At 38.8% G+C, this 19622-nt stretch overlaps 1 protein-coding gene across 2 annotated transcripts in view; it reads right to left on the bottom strand.

Annotated features, from left to right (window-relative positions):
- LOC136856885 (uncharacterized) overlaps nucleotides 1–19622 on the bottom strand; it is a 518885-nt gene that overhangs the window by 19122 nt on the left and 480141 nt on the right. For both annotated transcript variants that reach the window (XM_067135106.2, XM_067135104.2), the window contains 3 exons: nucleotides 10834–10994; nucleotides 9046–9170; nucleotides 8523–8742 (listed from right to left, as the gene is read on the bottom strand). In XM_067135106.2, the coding sequence (XP_066991207.2) occupies nucleotides 8523–8742; nucleotides 9046–9170; nucleotides 10834–10994 (506 nt within the window). The remainder of the gene's footprint in view (nucleotides 1–8522; nucleotides 8743–9045; nucleotides 9171–10833; nucleotides 10995–19622) is intronic.

Here is a 19622-nt window from a genome sequence, read left to right as displayed (position 1 = left end):
CTCTACTTCATCTATGATTGATTGCAACTGTGTAACTGCACTGAAATAAATGGATTCAAATAGCTCTCGCTCTCCCTTACATTCTTCTTAAAACTGTTGTGCAGCAGTTTCATCAGTGATTTCTGTTTCCTCTATTTTCAGTTGTACTTCTACAAAAGAATTCCACAGCTCTTCACATTTTTAAATTCTAACCTTTGCCTCTGATTGACATGTCAGCTATAACTGACTTAATAGTTTTGGTTAGCATGCCCTTTACTCGACCATGCGATCGCTTCAATTTCATTAACTGCAACGTATTGAAACTGAGATTATACTGTAGGTACAACTTCAAAGGAATTGCATGACTGTTTTGTGTAAATTCAAAAGAATTATTATATGACAAAGGAAACCGGATCTTTTACATTTATGAAATCAGGAGGATCACTGTACTTTCATTATTATTTTCTTACTATTATTATTGGTAGTTCATCAGTGTATTTTTATATCACATAAATACGTGCTAAGGGAAGGAAGTTAGAATCTAAGAGTATGCGTAGCAAGGATGGTGTATATGCAAAAGAGACTCTCAGAGACTGCATTGAGCAGTGAGAAAAATGAGAAGTCAACTTTGAAATGATGTCTTTTACTTTTTGTATGTATGTACGTACGTACGTATATAACCTCGAATCACACTTGCCTAACAACTGATTTATGCTGTACTCCATTGAAGTGGTGGCCTCAGTGGTTTGATTTTCTTTATGACCAAGAATGCACTATCCGTGAATGATTCCATGAATTTGAGATGGGTTGATTTTTACTCCGCTGCTTAACCTCAATGGCGATGCACTGTTTTCACTTTTGCATTTCGCATTTCATGATCTGAACATCTCAGTTTATTGAGAGCTGAACTATTGGAGCGCCATGTTTTTTATTTATTTTGAACTACACGAATTTGCTGCTTTCATGTTCCTTCAATACTTGTATATGCCTTGCTTATACAACAGATCACATTAACAGACGAGCGTAACAATTCTCTGCAATATACATAATAATCCAACCAATTAGAAATTGGTTCGGAAACTGCCAACTTCAAGTAATGAAATACATCTACAAAAATTTAAATCTGTTCATATCATCATCTTCAGTGCAACAATGCCACCTGACTTGTTCTGGTGCCAGGAATTTCTGTACCAGTAAGGCATTCTCACCATGTGCTCAAAATAATGCTGAATCTCATGTTGTGTTTGGCGAGTACCCGTGGGTACAGGAGCGTACAAATTAACCCCGACAAGATACATCTTTTATTTCCTGTATGGCTTTTAGTTCCCGCAGTGTCTGAGGCTGTGTTCGGCTCGCCTGATGCAGATCTTTCTGTTTGACGCCTATGGGAGATCCCTACATCTGGATGTGGGATTATAATGATGATGAGGTAAGGAGAGGTTGAAACCTGGTGCGGGCACATAGCCTACTCCTGTCAAGTAACACCAAGGGGTCTGGTCACTGCTAAACGTCTCAATCCGACGAATGAATCACCATCAACATCATCATAGGCCCTCACTCCATATGAACACTACAGAGAGGTTTGGAAATGAACTCAGGATTTTGGCATGCAATCTAGTGATTTGAAACTTTATACCTCCACCTCTGTTACCCAGCTATCCACGGCGTCAGAGCATACAGACTTGACACTTTAATGATTATGGCCACCAGGTGGGCCAACAAGATACAGAAAAGTCAAAGTCAATGTTGAAACTCATGCAGTGACATGAAACAAGAATCCCTTGAGTAGCAGCTCGGGCCCTTACCACTTTTGTTATTCAATGCTGGAATTGATTTTATGTTAAGGGAGATAACTGATAATGAAATTGCCTCTTAACTTGTATATACACTTGTGGATGATCTAAAAAATTTGGCAGTGCTGCCCTTCACAGGTGATATCGGCCTGGTAACTAAAGGTGAAGACAATGCTGTAATTATGACAGATATGATTAATCAATATCGTATGCAAATTGGCCTCAAACTGAATACACAAAAATCAAATGCAATAATGATTAAGAATTGTAAAGTGAAAAAGACACAAACAGATACCACCATACAAGAAGGATTACATCTAAAACAACAAACATCCATTAAATTACTAGGAATTTATCAAGGTTAAAGGGCTGAAAACAAACAACATCCTCTGTTGGTTTATCCACAATTTAACTTAAGCGAGTGAGGATATATGTTCTTACAATAATGTAATTTTTAACAACCTGGCTTGAGCATGATTTCACACAATGTCCCATGCAGCACAAGTCAAGGTTTTCTCCAAACTAAAAAAATGGTATCATAATGTCTAAACCAAGGCGATCTATTTTAAGAAGAGCCCAAGTTCGTGTCTAATTTTATAGTCACCGAAAGACTTTTAAACGACAAGGACTTGATATTTTAACCTTTATATAATTTTACCCATTTCGTGTTATGTGATACCCCCTTTTTTTTTTTTTGCTTTACGTCGTACCGATACAGATATGTCTTATGGCGACGATGGGACAAGAAAGGGCTAGGAGTGTGAAGGAAGCAGCCATGGCCTTAATTAAAGGACAGCCCCAGAATTTGACTGGTGTGAAAATGGGAAACCACGGAAAACAATTTTCAAGTCTGCCGACAGTGGGGTTCGAACCCACTATCTCACGAATACTGGATACTGGCCGCACTTAAGCAACTGCAGCTATCGAACTTGGTTTATGTGATACCAAGTGTGATCGCGCCGCTCTCTTAACATTGTAGTTGGTGGTCCTGCCGGAGCATGGCACTGCAGACTGAACAAAACAACTGCAACAACGCATGCGCCAAATTGTTGGCGAAGGTATAGCAAGCATGCGTGAAGTCATGGTGATAATTTTAACGCCCATTTGTTTGTTTTGATATTTTCTGAAAGTCCGTGTTAGTATCTGTGCAGTGCTTTGTGTGTGCAATGAACTAGTTTTCTATTATTTCAAGAAAATGTCGTACTGTTTCATTCCTGGTTGTAAATCATTAATTTTTTCTATCATTTATTCAGGTTAACTCCATGGACATCGCATTGAATTGTGAATGTCTACCAGTCACAAATTAAGAACGTGCCAGTTATTTAACCATATCTTCGTGCGCCGTTCCTTGATTCAACCACTGACAACATCCAACAGAGGAACTTTTCAGCATTTTCATATTTTAACAACAAACACTAATGGAACATTTTTACATAATGCAACACATTTAAGAATTTTAAAGCCTGATTTTAATTTTGTCATATTTTACACGTTGTGCACATAGTTCATCCCAGATATTTTTAACATTTTTACATGTCATTTACGTGTGTTTGTATATTTTAGTTATTAGATGTGTTGTACAGTTTTGCATTAAGGCTGATGATGGTCAGCCAAGGCCGAAACTAGTTCCTAGATTAGAAATGTAATTTAAACATTGCATAATATAGTATTGCAAAGGTGGACCATTACAACATAAGTTTAATTACAGTATTACCCTGCATTTACGTTCCCGGCTTTTACGTTTTCCCATCTTTTAAAACATTTTTTGTTGGTCCCCTGAGATTTCCTATGCTCACAATGTATTAAAATCCTCAAATTTACATTTTCGAGAGGAAAAAATTTGAGGTAAAATGGCGTTGCAACTAACCTAAAACGCTTTGAGTAACCATGGCATGACAACCAAATCAAACAACCATGGTCTATAATAACTCTTAGAACTCTCAGTATTGAACTTTTGCTTAACTAACGCAGCGCATTCTTTGATATCAGGTGTTTTCCACAATGTCCTAAACCTTATTTTCAAATCCGACAACGATAAAGCAGAAGAAGAAGAAATAATCTGACAAGTTGAATTAACAAAACTGCAAAGGAGAAGAAGGAGATATCAGGTGTTTGCTTTATTGCTAAGTACAGTATAAGCCACAAGAAGGAGATATTATCAAGTGATTCAGTGTCTGTCTTGCCCGAGTTAGTTATTTCACGGTTACTGTTTTACACTTGCGTTTGTTGTTGGAGTTGTTAAAGTTATTGTCCCTGATTCGTCACATTTACTATTTTTTTTTTTTTTTTTTTTTTTTTTTTTTTTTTTTTTTTTTGCTACGGGCTTTACGTCGCACCGACACAGATAGGTCTTATGGCGACGATGGGATAGGAAAGACCTAGGAGTTGGAAGGAAGCGGCCGTGGCCTTAATTAAGGTACAGCCCCAGCATTTGCCTGGTGTGAAAATGGGAAACCACGGAAAACCATTTTCAGGGCTGTCGATAGTGGGATTCGAACCTACTATCTCCCGGATGCAAGCTCACAGCCGCGCGCCTTTACGCGCACGGCCAACTCGCCCGGTATTTACTATATTTTTGTTATTTGTTACGTTCTTTGTTCTTGTTATGAGAGCGAACAGTCAGAGTGAATTGCCGTGATCTTCCTTTCCCGCCGTGTGTATTTGTTAATCCTTCTTTGTTATTGCTTTAATGTTTTCCTGCTAATAATGCACAAAACGAAAGAAGAAAAGAAAAACTTTCACTATGGATGAGAAAGTTCGAAGAATGGATCGACAGAAGATTGAAGGAGCTGACCAAGGATTACGAACCCAGGAACATTTTTAACCTAGATGAAACTGGGCTGTTTTTCAGTGTGTTGCCCAGCAAAACTTTGGCATTCAAAGGAGATACATGCCGTGGTGGAAAACACAGCAAGATGAGGCTCAGTGATGTTGGGAGCCAATGCTGATGGCTCTGAGAAGCTGAGAAGCCGTGAGGCAGACTACCATCTCAAATTGTTTCTTGAAAGCAGGATTTTCAATAATCGTGCTGAATCTCAGCTGCGAGGAGGAGGAGAAATCTAAAAAGCCTCATTGCTTCAAGAATGTGCAATCATTACCTACTGCCTACGATGCCAACCATAAAGCTTGGATGACCTCACATCTTTTCTGACAGCACTTAATTGCTCTGGATTCAAAAATGGCTGCGCAAAATTGGAAGATCCTTCTTTTCATCGACTGTTGTCTGCACATCCCATGGATGTTAATTCGAGGAATGTGCAGTTAGAATTTCTGCCTGCTAACTGCACAAGCAAGCTACAACCTATGGATTTAGGGGTTATTCACTCCTTTAAGTCACTTTATAGGAAGAACCTGGTGCAGCGAATTTTATTCCTTATGGATGCTGGAAAGGATCCATCATCATTTAAAGTTTCAATCCTGGATGCGCTTCACTTCATTGCAAAGTCTTGGAAAGCCGTGAAGCAGACTACCATCTCAAATTGTTTCTTGAAAGCAGGATTTTTCAAGAAGGAGGAGGAGGCAGCGGCCTGCTACTTGTATGGAGAATATTGCAGTCAGACTGCACTACTGAAGATTTTCTTTGGGTAGATGATTCTGTGATCACTGCAGAGGAAAGAAGTGTGGAGGAGTTAGATGCTGAGCAAACAGCAGCCGAGTCTCCCACCAGTGACAGTGATGAAGCAGAGGAAGAAGTGAAGTGATACCTACCAGTGCTGATGCAAGTGCAGCAACGGATGTTTTACGCAGGTATGTCACCTGAAGAGGGGAGTGAAAATAATTTTCATAACCTTTATAAGCTTGAAAAACAAATATATGTCATAAGAAATAAGAAGTGTAAATAGAGATCGATTCTGGACTATTTTGGTTGGAAGCAGTGATTGTGTAGTTTTCCATCTGGAATAAATTTGTGTTAATTTTGGAAATACAGGTACAATAGTAGCAATTAAAATGTTTCATTCAGAGAAAATATTGCATCTTAGATAAATGTATAGCCATTCTAAGAAAGTAACTACGGTATATTAAAAAAATATATTACAGAGATTTTTAACCACCTACCGGTAATCTTCTCCTGGGCAAAGGATGAGCAGAATTACAAAGGTGGTGTAGTCAACAGTTAATACAGTACAGTAAATGACTCACATAGATCTTTGAGGTAAGTACAGTAAATCGATTGAGATTGTAATACTCTATAAATTAATAATATGCATTTGTGTAACATTTACCTCCTTTTCCAGAGCATGTTTATATATACCTGTACAAGTTGTTTCCCACGATTTATGCTTTCCTGCCTTTTACACCAGTATTGCTTGGTCCCTTGAAAAGTGTAAAAGAGGGGTAATACTGTGTTATTATGATGCTTGTTGTCCAAAGGGGTCCAATTCCAGGTCACTGGCCCCTCATATCAGTACTAATCACTGGTAAAGCAGTACCATGATATTCCTCCTGTAGTAGTACTAATCACAGGTAATGCAGACCCAGGGTACGTCACACATAACGTCACTACTCACAGGCAACACAAACCCATGGTGTTCCTCACAAGCAATGCAGACCCATGAGGTTCTTCACATAAGGGTACTACTCACAAGCAATATAGACCCATGATGTTCCTCACATAGCGGTACTGATCACGGGCGTCAGCTAGATCTGTAGTGTTCCTCGTACAGTGCTACCAATCACAGGCAACATATACTCATGGTGTTGCTCGCATACTGGTACTCATCAGAGGCTACGTGTACTCATGGTGTTACTCACATAGTGGTACTAACCACAGGCAATGTAAACCCACGTATCACATTATGGCACCAGCCACAGGCAACACAAACCCATGGTGTTCTTCATATAACGGTATTACTCCCAATGATACTAATCACAGATCCAGCTGGAGGCAGTAGTGGCTTGTGTTTCTCAGGTAGTTATTGCCCTAAGAGGGAGCATAATCAGGTACATGTAGAAGTACTAATCGCAAGTAAAGCCGACCCATGGAGTTCATTGTGCAATGGTACTAATCACGGATTGTTTTACGGTTCCATAAGTATCATCCCTTGGTCACCCCTTTTATTCCTCTCTTATGACAGGCAGAGGATACTGTGAGTGCATTCTTCATCTACGTCCCCCACCCACAGGAGTAACAAAAAAGGATCCGACACTTCAAAAAATGATGTACCGGACAAAGACAGACAAGAGCCATGAAGGGCGCGAAAATGAAAGACTCCCTATGTCTAGAATGCTCTAATACCATCGGGGTCGGAAAGAACATGAGTTGACCAAGGGAAGTCGGACAGGGTAGATGAAAGTGAATAGCCTGGCACAAGTAAGCAGAAGCAATGCCAGGACTCAGCTAAGGACCTATGGTCGCCAACCCACACTCCCAAGTTGGGAGCCCCTGGTGCCCCTTTTACTTGCCTCTTACAACAGGCAGGGGATACTGTGGGTTAATAATAACCATGTGGCCTCAGCTACCACATGTGCAGACATTTTAATTTGACGCCACATGGCTGTCTGCTCATCAATTTCAACATTCTGTTTTACTCTAGGCTACTAGATAGCAAAGTAAACCAAATCTCCCTTGGGTGCCCATAGCTGAGTTTTAATTAATTTTGTTGGGCAAACACCAAATGTGTCACTAGAAATCTTTTACATGCCGACATCGTACAACATAGTGTGTTGAATGAACTTATTTGGCCCTTCAAAAATCAGACTACCTCTGCCAGGTTTGAACCTGCTATCTTGGGATATGGTGGCTGACACTCCACCACTGATCCACAGAGGCAGCTAACTGAATGATACCATGAGTACAATATCAGGCACCATCAAATCGACACCCCTAAAATGGTTACCCGTTTTATCCAACATCCATCCCCCTCACATACGAAGAGAACTGGCTCTTGTAAGAGAATGGCAGAAATGTCGCAGTAATCCTCAACTGTCCTTACATCAGGACTGCAACCCTCAGAAATCGAAGAGATTAAAGTCCAGAAACCCATCATGGAAGTTAGGCGAGAAGCTCCTGGAAACAAATTTTGATGCTGATGAGATCTGGCATGAAGAATGGTCCTCTTCAAACCCTGACCACCTGGGTTTAATTCACCATCCTTGTAGAGCTCCTCCTGGTTTCAACTTACCGAGAAGGGAATGGACATCTCTAAACAGAATCAGGACAAACCATGGAAGGTGTAAATTCTGGCTTCACAAGTGGGGAAAATCTGAAGACCCATTCTGCGACTGTGATAATGTGCCTCAAACCATCCAGCATGTTGTTATGGACTGCCCAAAAAGAAGATTCAATGGATCTGTTCAAGAATTACATAGTGCCTCTACAGAAGCAGTGGACTGGCTTAAAAGTCTGGACATTAAGTTTTGAATGCTGACCTGTAAATTACATACTTATTTAAGAAATATGTATTTATAACGTATCCTTGTTTTGCCATACGAAATAAATAAGCTAACTGAATAACGCCTATTGACATTAACAAAATAAAACTACAGTAAATTAGAATGTCAATGGTAGTTTTGTCAGGATTCCAGTACAAGTAGTTTATGAGGTATCATAGTTTGAAAATTAAACATTCTAGTGATTACTAAAATCTGTATATAGGCTACAATTATGAGCCCTTGGTTACACTCCATGTTTGTGAAAACAGCACATCAATAGCACCTTCCATTTCAGAAATATTTAGGGTGCAAGTTTTAGGTGATTCACCCTGTATATGATTTCATTTAAAAGAAAGATGATTAAAGAACCTGCCTTACCTTGAAAAAACTTTCCACATACTGCAACAGATACAAGCCACAATCGGTGAAGTTTGTCTGCTGTGGTACTTTAGGCGAAGCACCTTTAATAGTGTCCTTGGAAAAGTCACGTTCTTTTCCTTCTTTGACTTTGTACTCTATTCGCAGATAATCACGAAGGGTTGCAACTACTCTTGTCCTGCTTGCCCCAGCCAATGAATCAAAGATTAAAATGCATGGCCTAGAAGGGGGGGAGGTGAAAAAAAAAAAAGAAGTATATAAATACAACAATTTATCTCACATTCCATGAGATACATACATATTTAAAGTCATTGTGCCTGGAAAAACCACTATGGGATACTGTTATGAGAGAAACACTGACCCGCAGCACGTAAGTTATCAAGAGCGAGAATTCTATGTCATAACTTGCACAAAATTGAACCTTAGATGACAGAACTTTTCCGGCCAAGGTTTTAAGCTGAAATATTTCACATAGCAGTTTTTGCAGGTGCAACAACGATGTATTGATGGCAAGTAATCTTACTGTCGAATGGGTTCCCGGGACTTGACATTTTTCACTTTAGGTTCACATTTTGAAGACTGATCTTGAGGCAATTCCGTAAAAAGCTCAAAAGGACTCGTAGGCTGAGATGTCTGCACACTGTTATCCTGTACACAAAGAAAGTGAAGAAATAACATCACCCTCATAATAATAAATTTTAAAAAGCTCAGGAAATTACCTAGCATAGAACAGAAGATGAAAAAAATCTTCTGTATAATTATCCAGCTATCGAACTCATATTGTTATAAAGAAACTGAGGATCTTACACAAGTACAGAAAAGAAATACAATGGTACTCTTCAAACATAGCATTTACACACACATCTTTATGTTAACACCTACAGACAAAATTTCAGCAACCTGGTGTCTCCAAAAAACAGTGAAAGTAGTTAGCTAAAAATAAAACAACACTAATTATTTTCTAACTGTGAAGCAAGTCTTCCTAGAAATAGATATCTGGGCCACAGTAGCATGAAGCATTATTTGTCAGTGTAAGTTAGCATACACAGGGTTAGTCAAACCAAATCAAATTGATTTTGTGCCATACTTACTTCACAAAATCTGTCGAAAACCGTAATCATTCACAAAGAGACATGACTGTGGAAATGTTCAGAAAAATTACAGTTGTTCTGGCAGAGAGAAGGGGAAACGTAGCCAAGTGAGTTTGGATTCCACATAAAATTGGAAGTCCCACAGCTATGATCACTATATCAAGAGTCATGTAAAACTCGATGCTTGATTAGCTTTTTTACTTTTTTTATTTTTATAGTTTGTAGTAACAGAGCTTAGTTAAACTGAAATCTTTTTATAATAAGAAAAGAGGTTGCTGATAGCTGTTGGTGAAATTTGCACTCTTTTAACACAGCACTGTCCAACACTTTTCATCTCATCAGGAAACAGTCATGGTTGCATAATCAACCAAACTCATTTTTTCACTAAAGTAAAGAAATTGGCGTAAGCTGTGAAGAAGGGTTTACAACAGTAATATGGGAGTTTATAGAAATTCTTAGTCTGGTTACTAAAACTAGATTTGAAATTCACCGATGTCCACACGATTCAGGGTGAAGCAATGCAGAAATAATCTACAGCCTTCCTTTCACTAGGGTAAGAGGATCAATACTGAATATGTTGCACTTCACGATTTTTTTTCAAACTCCATGGCGAAACAGCATGGTCTACCAAGCGACCACTGCTCAGCCCAAAGGCCTACAGATTACAAGGTGTTGTGTGGTCAGCATGACGAATCCTCTTGGTCATTATTCTTGGCTCTCTAGACCAGGGCCACCATCTCACCTTCAGACAGCTCCTCAATTGTAGTAATGTAGGCTGAGTGGACCTCGCACCAGCCCTAAGATCCAGGTAAAAATCCCTGGCCTGGCCGGGAATTGAACCTGGGGCCTCCGGGTAAGGGACAGGCATGCTAGCCCTACACCATGAGGCCAGTGCACAATTTCTTTTGGAAAGTGCAATAATACCTAATACAACATTTCTCCTTTGAATCTTTCTGAAGTCTGAAATCTGGATGAAATCTATCAGAAAAGAGAAATGCTTGAAGATTTCAGAATCTAATCTCTGAATCTACAGCTTTAGATATTCTATCATTTTTGTATTTTGTCATCGTCATCTCCACTTCTTTAACATAAAAAACTCAAGAAAATGATGTTGTACCCATTTTTTCTCTTTAAAATGTCTGCAGAATCCCTCATTCAATGTCATGGACCCCACTTTTGAAACTTCTACTTTAGAGACTAGGTATATGAAATTTAAATACCTCCTCTTCACTTGTACCATCCATATCTTCATCGTCGCCTTCAGCTTCATCCCTGTCTGAACCTTCTTCACCTGCCTCCAAAGTGATGGTGTCAGTCGAGATTTTCAGTGGTGTTATGGTTGTGGAACCTATCACAATGGGTTTTCCAAGCACATCTGCTTCTAAAGAAATATGCAATGCATTATTATCAGAACACAAAACAGAGTTTGGGAGAAGAGAATTATGTACATCATCATAATTACAACTAGGCTTCAGATAGTTATGCACTCCAAAATTCTGAAATTTGTATACGAATAAAGCCCAAAATATAATCAATAAGTACTAAAAATTTGATGAGCTGACAAATATAAACATATAAGAATACAAAACAGGGTTTGGGAGAAGAGAATTATATGCATTATCATACCTGACAACTTTTAGAAATCAAAAATAGGAAGATTTTTTAATTCTCGGTAAAAAAGAGGACAATATAAAAGGCATACATATCTACAGTTACAATGCGAATTAACTATTGCATTTAAAATCTTAAACTAAGAAAACAAAAACGATTGCAAGAAAACGTACCTAATAATCGTTCTCATTTACGACACATACAGTACATACGAATAGTAACATTTAGACAGATAAGTCAAGAACTGACTACAACTTACCAAATGGTGAAGAATATACACATGTAGGTGATAGAGACTGCTGTGTTTACTTGTTTAAATTGAACTGGCAGCTGACTTTGCCCTCTTCAACAATGCACTGTCATACTGCTGCTCATAACACTTTCCACTTAGACTTGATTTGACCACCAATAGTTTACTGAGATTTTCGTCATTCAGAGATGATCGGAATTGTGTCCTCGTCATTTTTACCTGGCTGAACAATCTTTCACACTCGGCATTGCTGTGTGGAATTGTCAATATTGAGAGCATTACTTTTGCGATTATATCATATTTGAAACACCCATCTGCACCTCGTATATCCCCTATAGCAGACCAAGAACAATCTACTCTTTCTCCTTGCACAACAGACAATGGTAAATCCTCCATTTGGAGAGCACAAAACTGGCACTGTAATACATCCATTTCTTCTTGTTCATTGAGCATTGAGCATTAACAAAAACATCACTATTAAAATTAAATTTATGAATAATATAATCACAAACTGCAATAAAATAGTTCCTGACGTGCAAATAAAAGTTTTTCTTCTCCTCAGGTGCCAGATTTTCTACAAGACGAGATGTTGAACAGCCAATTACTAAATCATCATCCGCTTTCTGATTCTCTCTCGTGATAGACCACTTCTAAAACTGTAGGATATTTTTTATAACCACTGGCTTAACAAACCTACACAGAATATCCTTCAACATATCCGTCAGCATTGATCTTATGACATGAATGTGAGGTGCTTGCGACTGAAGAACTTTATTCGTTTTCTCAAATGTAGGGATGATAAATGCCAGAAATGAGCAAAATGCTTTATTAAAGTTTGAAGACAGAAAAAGAAATAGTCTCTCCTCTCGTGAAATACTGGCAGTGCAACTAGACTCCTTTATTTTCTTCACAGATGGAGATGAACTACTCTCCGCCTTCATTTTTCCAGAAATAACAGAGGCTTGATCTTGTACTCTACTGACACAAGGACCACGTTCCATTTCTGTATCTTCATGTGCCTTTAGCTTGGGAATTGGACCGTTTTACCTCATCCTTACAAAACTCTGAAGTGGCTCCCACTCTGAAATCAATCTTTCCAAACATTTCCCCAAGGATAACCAGCGTGTACACACATGCTTTAATATTTTTCTAACATCAGTTTGATACATTTTGAGATGATCTTTTCTCTTCGAGTTTTTGTCTAAATAATAATAAATATAAATTAGCATCTCATCAATTTTTATACGAAGGGAGTCTGCACCCTTCATAGCAGTCAAATTAATCAAATGACATGGGCATCCCATAATAATAATGTTTTCGCACTGCTCTCTTAGTTTAGCAGCAACACCGTTTTTCCTTCCCATCATAACAGGAGTCTTATCTGCGCTAAAAGCTATACAGTTTGCCATCGGAACATCATATCTTTTCAGAACATCCAGGAGTAAATTAGCACTATTAATACCAGTAGAATTGCCATCCAAATTTTCCATGGATAGCAAACGATTTTCAATCTTTTTCAATTCTTTGTTGAAAAACGAGACGACGATAGGACAGAGCTTACTATCTTTATCATTGCTACCATCAAATTGAAATCGCAAAAGGTTCAGTCTTTAAAGTTTGAATCACCTTACTATCTGCATCACGGGCCATTTCATTAATTATGGCAGATGTTTTTGATCTAGCACATGCATATTTCTTCGCAATGTCTGAATCTGGGAACATTTTTCTGAACAACGGCCCTGCGTGATCAGAACAAGACAATGCAAGGTTATGTTCGACAATGAACGCCTTGAACAAACATTCTGCTCGAGTGACTGCATCATCTTCCTTACCACCTACAAAAAAATTACTTAATTGTTTGTTCCTCTCGAGACAGCTAGCACTCTTTGTGTTTATGTGTGACACTGTGAGCTACAATATCTGTTTTCCCTCCATGTGAGATATTAATATCACACCGACACACGGAACAAAATGCATAATAGTTTCCTTTATTCGACTGTAAAATGAACGGAAATTCAGTTTTATAGGTGTCCCTGAACACTTGGAGATAACGTTTGTTATGTTTTGTAGTCATCATATGAAGAGAAAATAGCACAAACTGTCACCGACACAACTCTCTGAAATACATTGAAGTCATTAAAATTATGAACTCTGGTCAACACGAAAGCACTGAAATACGCGAAGCTACCACATACAAAACAGATCAGTATGCCTCGTACATTATTAACATATGACTTCGACAGGGGGAAAAGCACAGAACCGCAAGAAAAAACACGTGGTCTAAAACTCCAACGAAACGAGTGCGCGAACCACACAATAACAATCAATAATCAATCAATCAATCAATACTGATCTGCATTTAGGGCAGTCGCCCAGGTGGCAGATTCCCTATCTGTTGCTTTCCTAGCCTTTTCCGAAATGATTTCAAAGAAATTGGAAATTTATTGAACATCTCCCTTGGTAAGTTATTCCAATCCCTAGCTCCCCTTCCTATAAATGAATATTTGCCCCAGTTTGTCCTCTTGAATTCCAACTTTATCTTCATATTGTGATCTTTCCTACTTTTATAGACGCCATTCAAAGCTATTCGTCTACTAATGTCATTCCACGCCATCTCTCCGCTGACAGCTCGGAACATGCCACTTAGTCGAGCAGCTCTTCTTCTTTCTCTCAGTTCTTCCAAACCCAAACATTGCAACATTTTTGTAACGCTACTCTTTTGTCGGAAATCACCCAGAACAAATCGAGCTGTTTTCCTTTGGATTTTTTCCAGTTCTTGAATCAGGTAATCCTGGTGAGGGTCCCATACACTGGAACCATACTCTAGTTGGGGTCTTACCAGAGACTTATATGCACTCTCCTTTACGTCCTTACTACAACCCCTAAACACCCTCATAACCATGTGCAGAGATCGGTACCCTTTATTTACAATCCCATTTATGTGATTACCCCAGTGAAGATCTTTCCTTATATTAACACCTAGATACTTACAATGATCCCCAAAAGGAACTTTCACCCCATCAACGCAGTAATTAAAACTGAGAGGACTTTTCCTATTTGTGAAACTCACAACCTGACTTTTAGCCCCGTTTATCAACATACCATTGCCTGCTGTCCATCTCACAATATCTTCGAGGTCACGTTGCAGTTGCTCACAATCTTGTAACTTATTTATCACTCTATAGAGAATAACATCATCCGCAAAAAGCCTTACCTCCGATTCCACTCCTTTACTCATATCATTTATATATATAAGAAAACATAAAGGTCCGATAACACTGCCCTGAGGAATCCCCTCTCAACTATTACAGGGTCAGACAAAGCTTCACCTACTCTAACTCTCTGAGATCTATTTTCTAGAAATATAGCAACCCATTCAGTCACTCTTTTGTCTAGTCCAATTGCACTCATTTTTGCCAGTAGTCTCCCATGATCCACCCTATCAAATGCTTTAGACATGTCAATCGCGATACAGTCCATTTGACCTCCAGAATCCAAGATATTTGCTATATCTTGCTGGAATCCTACAAGTTGAGCTTCAGTGGAATAACCTTTCCTAAAACCGAACTGCCTTCTATCGAACCAGTTATTAATTTCACAAACATGTCTAATATAATCAGAAAGAATGCCTTCCCAAAGCTTACATATAATGCATGTCAAACTTACTGGCCTGTAATTTTCAGCTTTATGTCTATCACCCTTTCCTTTATACACAGGGGCTACTATAGCAACTCTCCATTCATCTGGTATAGCTCCTTCGGCCAAACAATAATCAAATAAGTACTTCAGATATGGTACTATATCCCAACCCATTGTCTTTAGTATATCCCCAGAAATCTGATCAATTCCAGCCGCTTTTCTAGTTTTCAACTTTTGTATCTTATTGTAAATGTCATTGTTATCATACGTAAATTTTATTACTTCTTTGGCCTTAGTCTCTTCCTCTATCTCGACATTATCCTTGTAACTAACAATCTTTACATACTGCTGACTGAATACTTCTGACTTTTGAAGATCCTCACATACACACTCCCCTTGTTCATTAATTATTCCTGGAATGTCCTTCTTGGAACCTGTTTCTGCCTTAAAATACCTATACATACCCTTCCATTTTTCACTAAAATTTGTATGACTGCCAATTATGCTTGCCATCATGTTATCCTTAGCTGCCTTCTTTGCTAGATTCTATTTTCTAGTAAGTTCCTTCAATTTCTCCTTACTTCCACAGCCATTTCTAACTCTCTTTCTTTCCAGTCTCACCTCCTTCTTAGTCTCTTTATTTCTCTATTATAATAAGGTGGGTCTTTACCATTCCTTACCACCCTTAAAGGTACAAACCTGTTTTCACATTTCTCAACAATTTCTTTAAACCCATCCCAGAGTCTGTTTACATTTTTATTTACCGTTTTCTACCGATCATAGTTACTTTTTAGAAACTGCCTCATACCTGCTTTATCAGCCATATGGTGTCCTCAGCTAATATGAGTTTGAGTGTCTCCCACAAAACTCACTCTTTCAATCCGATCAACGGAGTCCCTAGCGGTCGCTAGTACACATGACCTTCACTGACTCGTAGGACGATTGCCGTCCCGAATTCCCACCTGAACAGCACACACGCTGCTGTAGTGAGCGGGAAATACGATACACGAAGGCGACGGATGATCCGCCCGCCAAATAAAGCATCAAATACCGGTAAATATGCTTAAAAATGAGGTTGCATAAATTACACTAACACATAAAAATTCGTCCTAGGGGAAGAGTACTGACCGTACTGGGGGTTATATTGGTCAAAAATAGGAAGAAATAAAAATAAATCGGAAAACCAGAAGATAAGTTAAAAATCGGAAAGTTTCCGGGTAAATCGGAAGGGTTGGCAGGTATGCATTATAGTAATGACAACTTTGCTTTGTGTAATTCTCTGTTGATTTTAATCGCGAGAATCGTAATTTGTGGTGTGTTATTCGTAAAGGTGTAATTATGATGGGTAATTCGTAATTATTACGATTGAATCGTAATAGATGGCAGGGAAGAGGGGACGAGGAAGACCAAGATTAAGATCGATAGACTCTGTGAAGAACAGCATAGGACAACGGAATCTGGACTGGAACACAGTGTTGGATGAGGAATGGTGGAGAGACAGGATGAAGTGGAGAGGAACCATATTTTCCCCAACCAGTGTCAGCTGGGAAAGGGGAATTGTTGTTGTTCATGACTACAAAGACGCCATCTTAGCTCAACACTTTCTGTGCTTCCGTAACACCTCCGTGCCGACCTCCTTGCGTGATATATACCTAGGTTTCTCCTCTATTTACTGACCTATAGTGGGTTGGACATTTACTGCTCTCACATAAAGAATTTTGGAGTAAAACAACATTTCACATTAATTTTCAATAGCTCTTAATAAATCCCACTGGATGTTACTCTGACGCAAAAGTACATCTGGAATGTGCGTCAGGTTATTCTTATTAGCTTGATTTCTTGGCATTTCACGATTTACATTGGGTTAATAAATAATATGAAAAATTACAACAGCAGAACTCTTGATTTGGTATTAACAAATATACTGGATGGTGTTTCTCTTACTAGAGCTCTGTTTCCAGTTATGAAAGAAGATAATAATAAATAATGTTATTGGCTTTACATCCTACCAACTACTTTCACGGTTTCGGAGATGCTGAGGTACCAGAATTTAGTCCTGCAGGAGTTCTTTCACGTGCCAGTAAATCTACCACCACGAGGCTGACATATTTGTGCACCTTCAAATACCACCGGACTGAGCCAGGATCGAACCTGCCAAGTCGGGGTCAGAAGGCCAGCGTCTCAGTCATCTGAGCCACTCAGCGCAGCTAGGACAGAAGATCTTCATCACCTACCCTTAGCCTTGTTACTTTCTATGAATTTAAAATCCTGTCCAAATTTACAGACATCATCCTGTTATGATACTTGAACACCGAAAGGTAAATTTCATGCCATGTACAGAAAACTATAACACATTAATTGCGATGAATGATGCTTTTTATTTTTATTTTTAATTTTTAAAAGAAATGTCGTGTTTCTAATGAAACTGTTTCAAAGAAGAAAATCTACAAAATAAAATATCCATACCTTTAGGAAGTGGATGGACAGCAGCAACTTACTGTGTAAGAATATGTGGATAGAGTACACACAAAGGAAAGGCATAGGTCAAAAAATGTTGGCTGCAGCCTTCATCAGTGGAGGAGAGAATAAGAATGGCAGTGGGCATTGCTGACAAATAAATGCTGTTGTGAGGTAAAGGAGTGAACAGCCAGCCAGCCCAAAAAATTAAAAAAAATTAAAAATAAAGAAGAGCAGTAACCTAATGTTAAGGGCACGTGCTTCCTTAGACCTAAATACCAGCTGATACCCAACTTTGGAATCCCTAAGGATGAGAGGGTGGGGAAGTTGGGGAAGTTGGAAGGTACAATTCTGACAACTTAAAAATTCCTCAAATACAGCATGATGGTGTTGGGTGTGAAAAGGGACAGGAAGATCCATGCTAGAGGTTTTACAAATATTGCAGTGCCTGCATATTCGTTTGGCTAGAGCATTCGTAGTTAAGCCAATGTAGAAAAATGGGCAGAGTCTGCACTGAAGCAGGTAGATGATGTTGGAGGAAGTGTAATTCATGACAACCTTGTATGGAGTAAATAATATATGAAACAAAATAATTCCTGTCGGTTTACTGAAGATATTTTTTCCCAATTAAAGTTAAAGGAACACGTTAGAAAAATAATTAAATATTCACCTTTGGATGAATAGAATCATGTGCAAACTGCCAGGCAAATTAAATTCAATAGAATGTCCCAGAGTATGGCTTTTGCAGATGATATAGCCACCCCTGGGAGGAATAGAAAGTACCTGCTCGAGAACTACACAGTTTTGGAAAGAGAAGCGGCTACGTTGGGCTTGGTCATAAGTAAGGAAAAAACAAAATATATGATCAATGCTAGAAATAAAAGAAGGTGGAGAGGCACAAAGCAGTTTGAAGGGTTTGAAAACTGAGTAAAACAGTTAAGTATTTGGGAGAAATAGTTGCGGAAGATAATATAGTAACAGTAAAGGTAAAGGCAAGAATAGCACCAGGCAACAGATGCTATTATAGTTTCCATTACTTGCTGCGATCGTCAAACATCTCAAGGCAGCTGAAGATGACAGTGTATACTGTAGAACGATTATAAAACCTGTAGTTATGTATGGATTGGGAACATGGACAATTACACAATAAATTAGAAAACTTTGGATGCATGGGAACGAAAAGTGCTGAGGAAGATATATGGTGCAGAATTCAAAAAGGGTGGCTGGAGACACAGATCGGTCTTATGGCGACGATGGGATAAGAAAGGCCTAGGAGTTGGAAGGAAGCGGCCGTGGCCTTAATGGCTGGAGAATTAGGACCAACAAAGAGCTGTATGAACTCTATTAGAATCCGTCAATAACTGCAGATATAAAGGTTAGAAGATTACGGTGGTTGGTACATGTGCAGCGAATGGAGGAACAGTGAGTGCCAAGAGGTGTTAGTTACCAAGCCCGAGGGAAGTCGTTCCATGGGACGACTAAGATTACGATGGCTGGACGGTGTAGAGGTGAACTTGAGAAGACTAGGAATACAGAGCTGGAGAAGGTTGGCCGCTTCGAGAGATGACTGGAGGAGACAAGAGATCGACAAGGCCCAAGTCCTTCAAGGACTGTAGCGCCGGATAAGTTGGGTGAATAGAAATACAATGGAAGTCAGTTATAGCAACAATTCATAATGGAGATAAATTGACTTGTTATAGCAGATTGTCGTTACATCTGATTTTTCACAAAAAAAAAAAGTCAAGAAAACCCCCACACACATATTAAAATAGGTATGAAATAGCAATCTGTTTGTTCAAAACTTGCGTTTTCAGAGATTTCTGTACTACACTTATTCGTTAGTTATTTTTCTAATTCTGAGACGTCAATGAAAATGTTCAATTTCATTCTGAAAAATAGTAGTAGTATCACTCCAGTGGCTTCTGTAACAGATTTCTTATTCAACCAGCATCACCCAACCTAACTTAACCTTGTATGTATCATGAAAACATATTTCAAGCGCCAGTTGAGTGCTATAAATTTACATGGGAATAGCCTTTCTAAAATTTCACT

The sequence above is a fragment of the Anabrus simplex genome, chromosome 1, assembly GCF_040414725.1.
Source record: "Anabrus simplex isolate iqAnaSimp1 chromosome 1, ASM4041472v1, whole genome shotgun sequence".
NCBI classification, from domain to species: Eukaryota; Metazoa; Arthropoda; class Insecta; order Orthoptera; family Tettigoniidae; genus Anabrus; species Anabrus simplex.
Note: the sequence above shows the minus strand (reverse complement) of the source record. Positions and strands in the feature narration are given on the sequence as shown.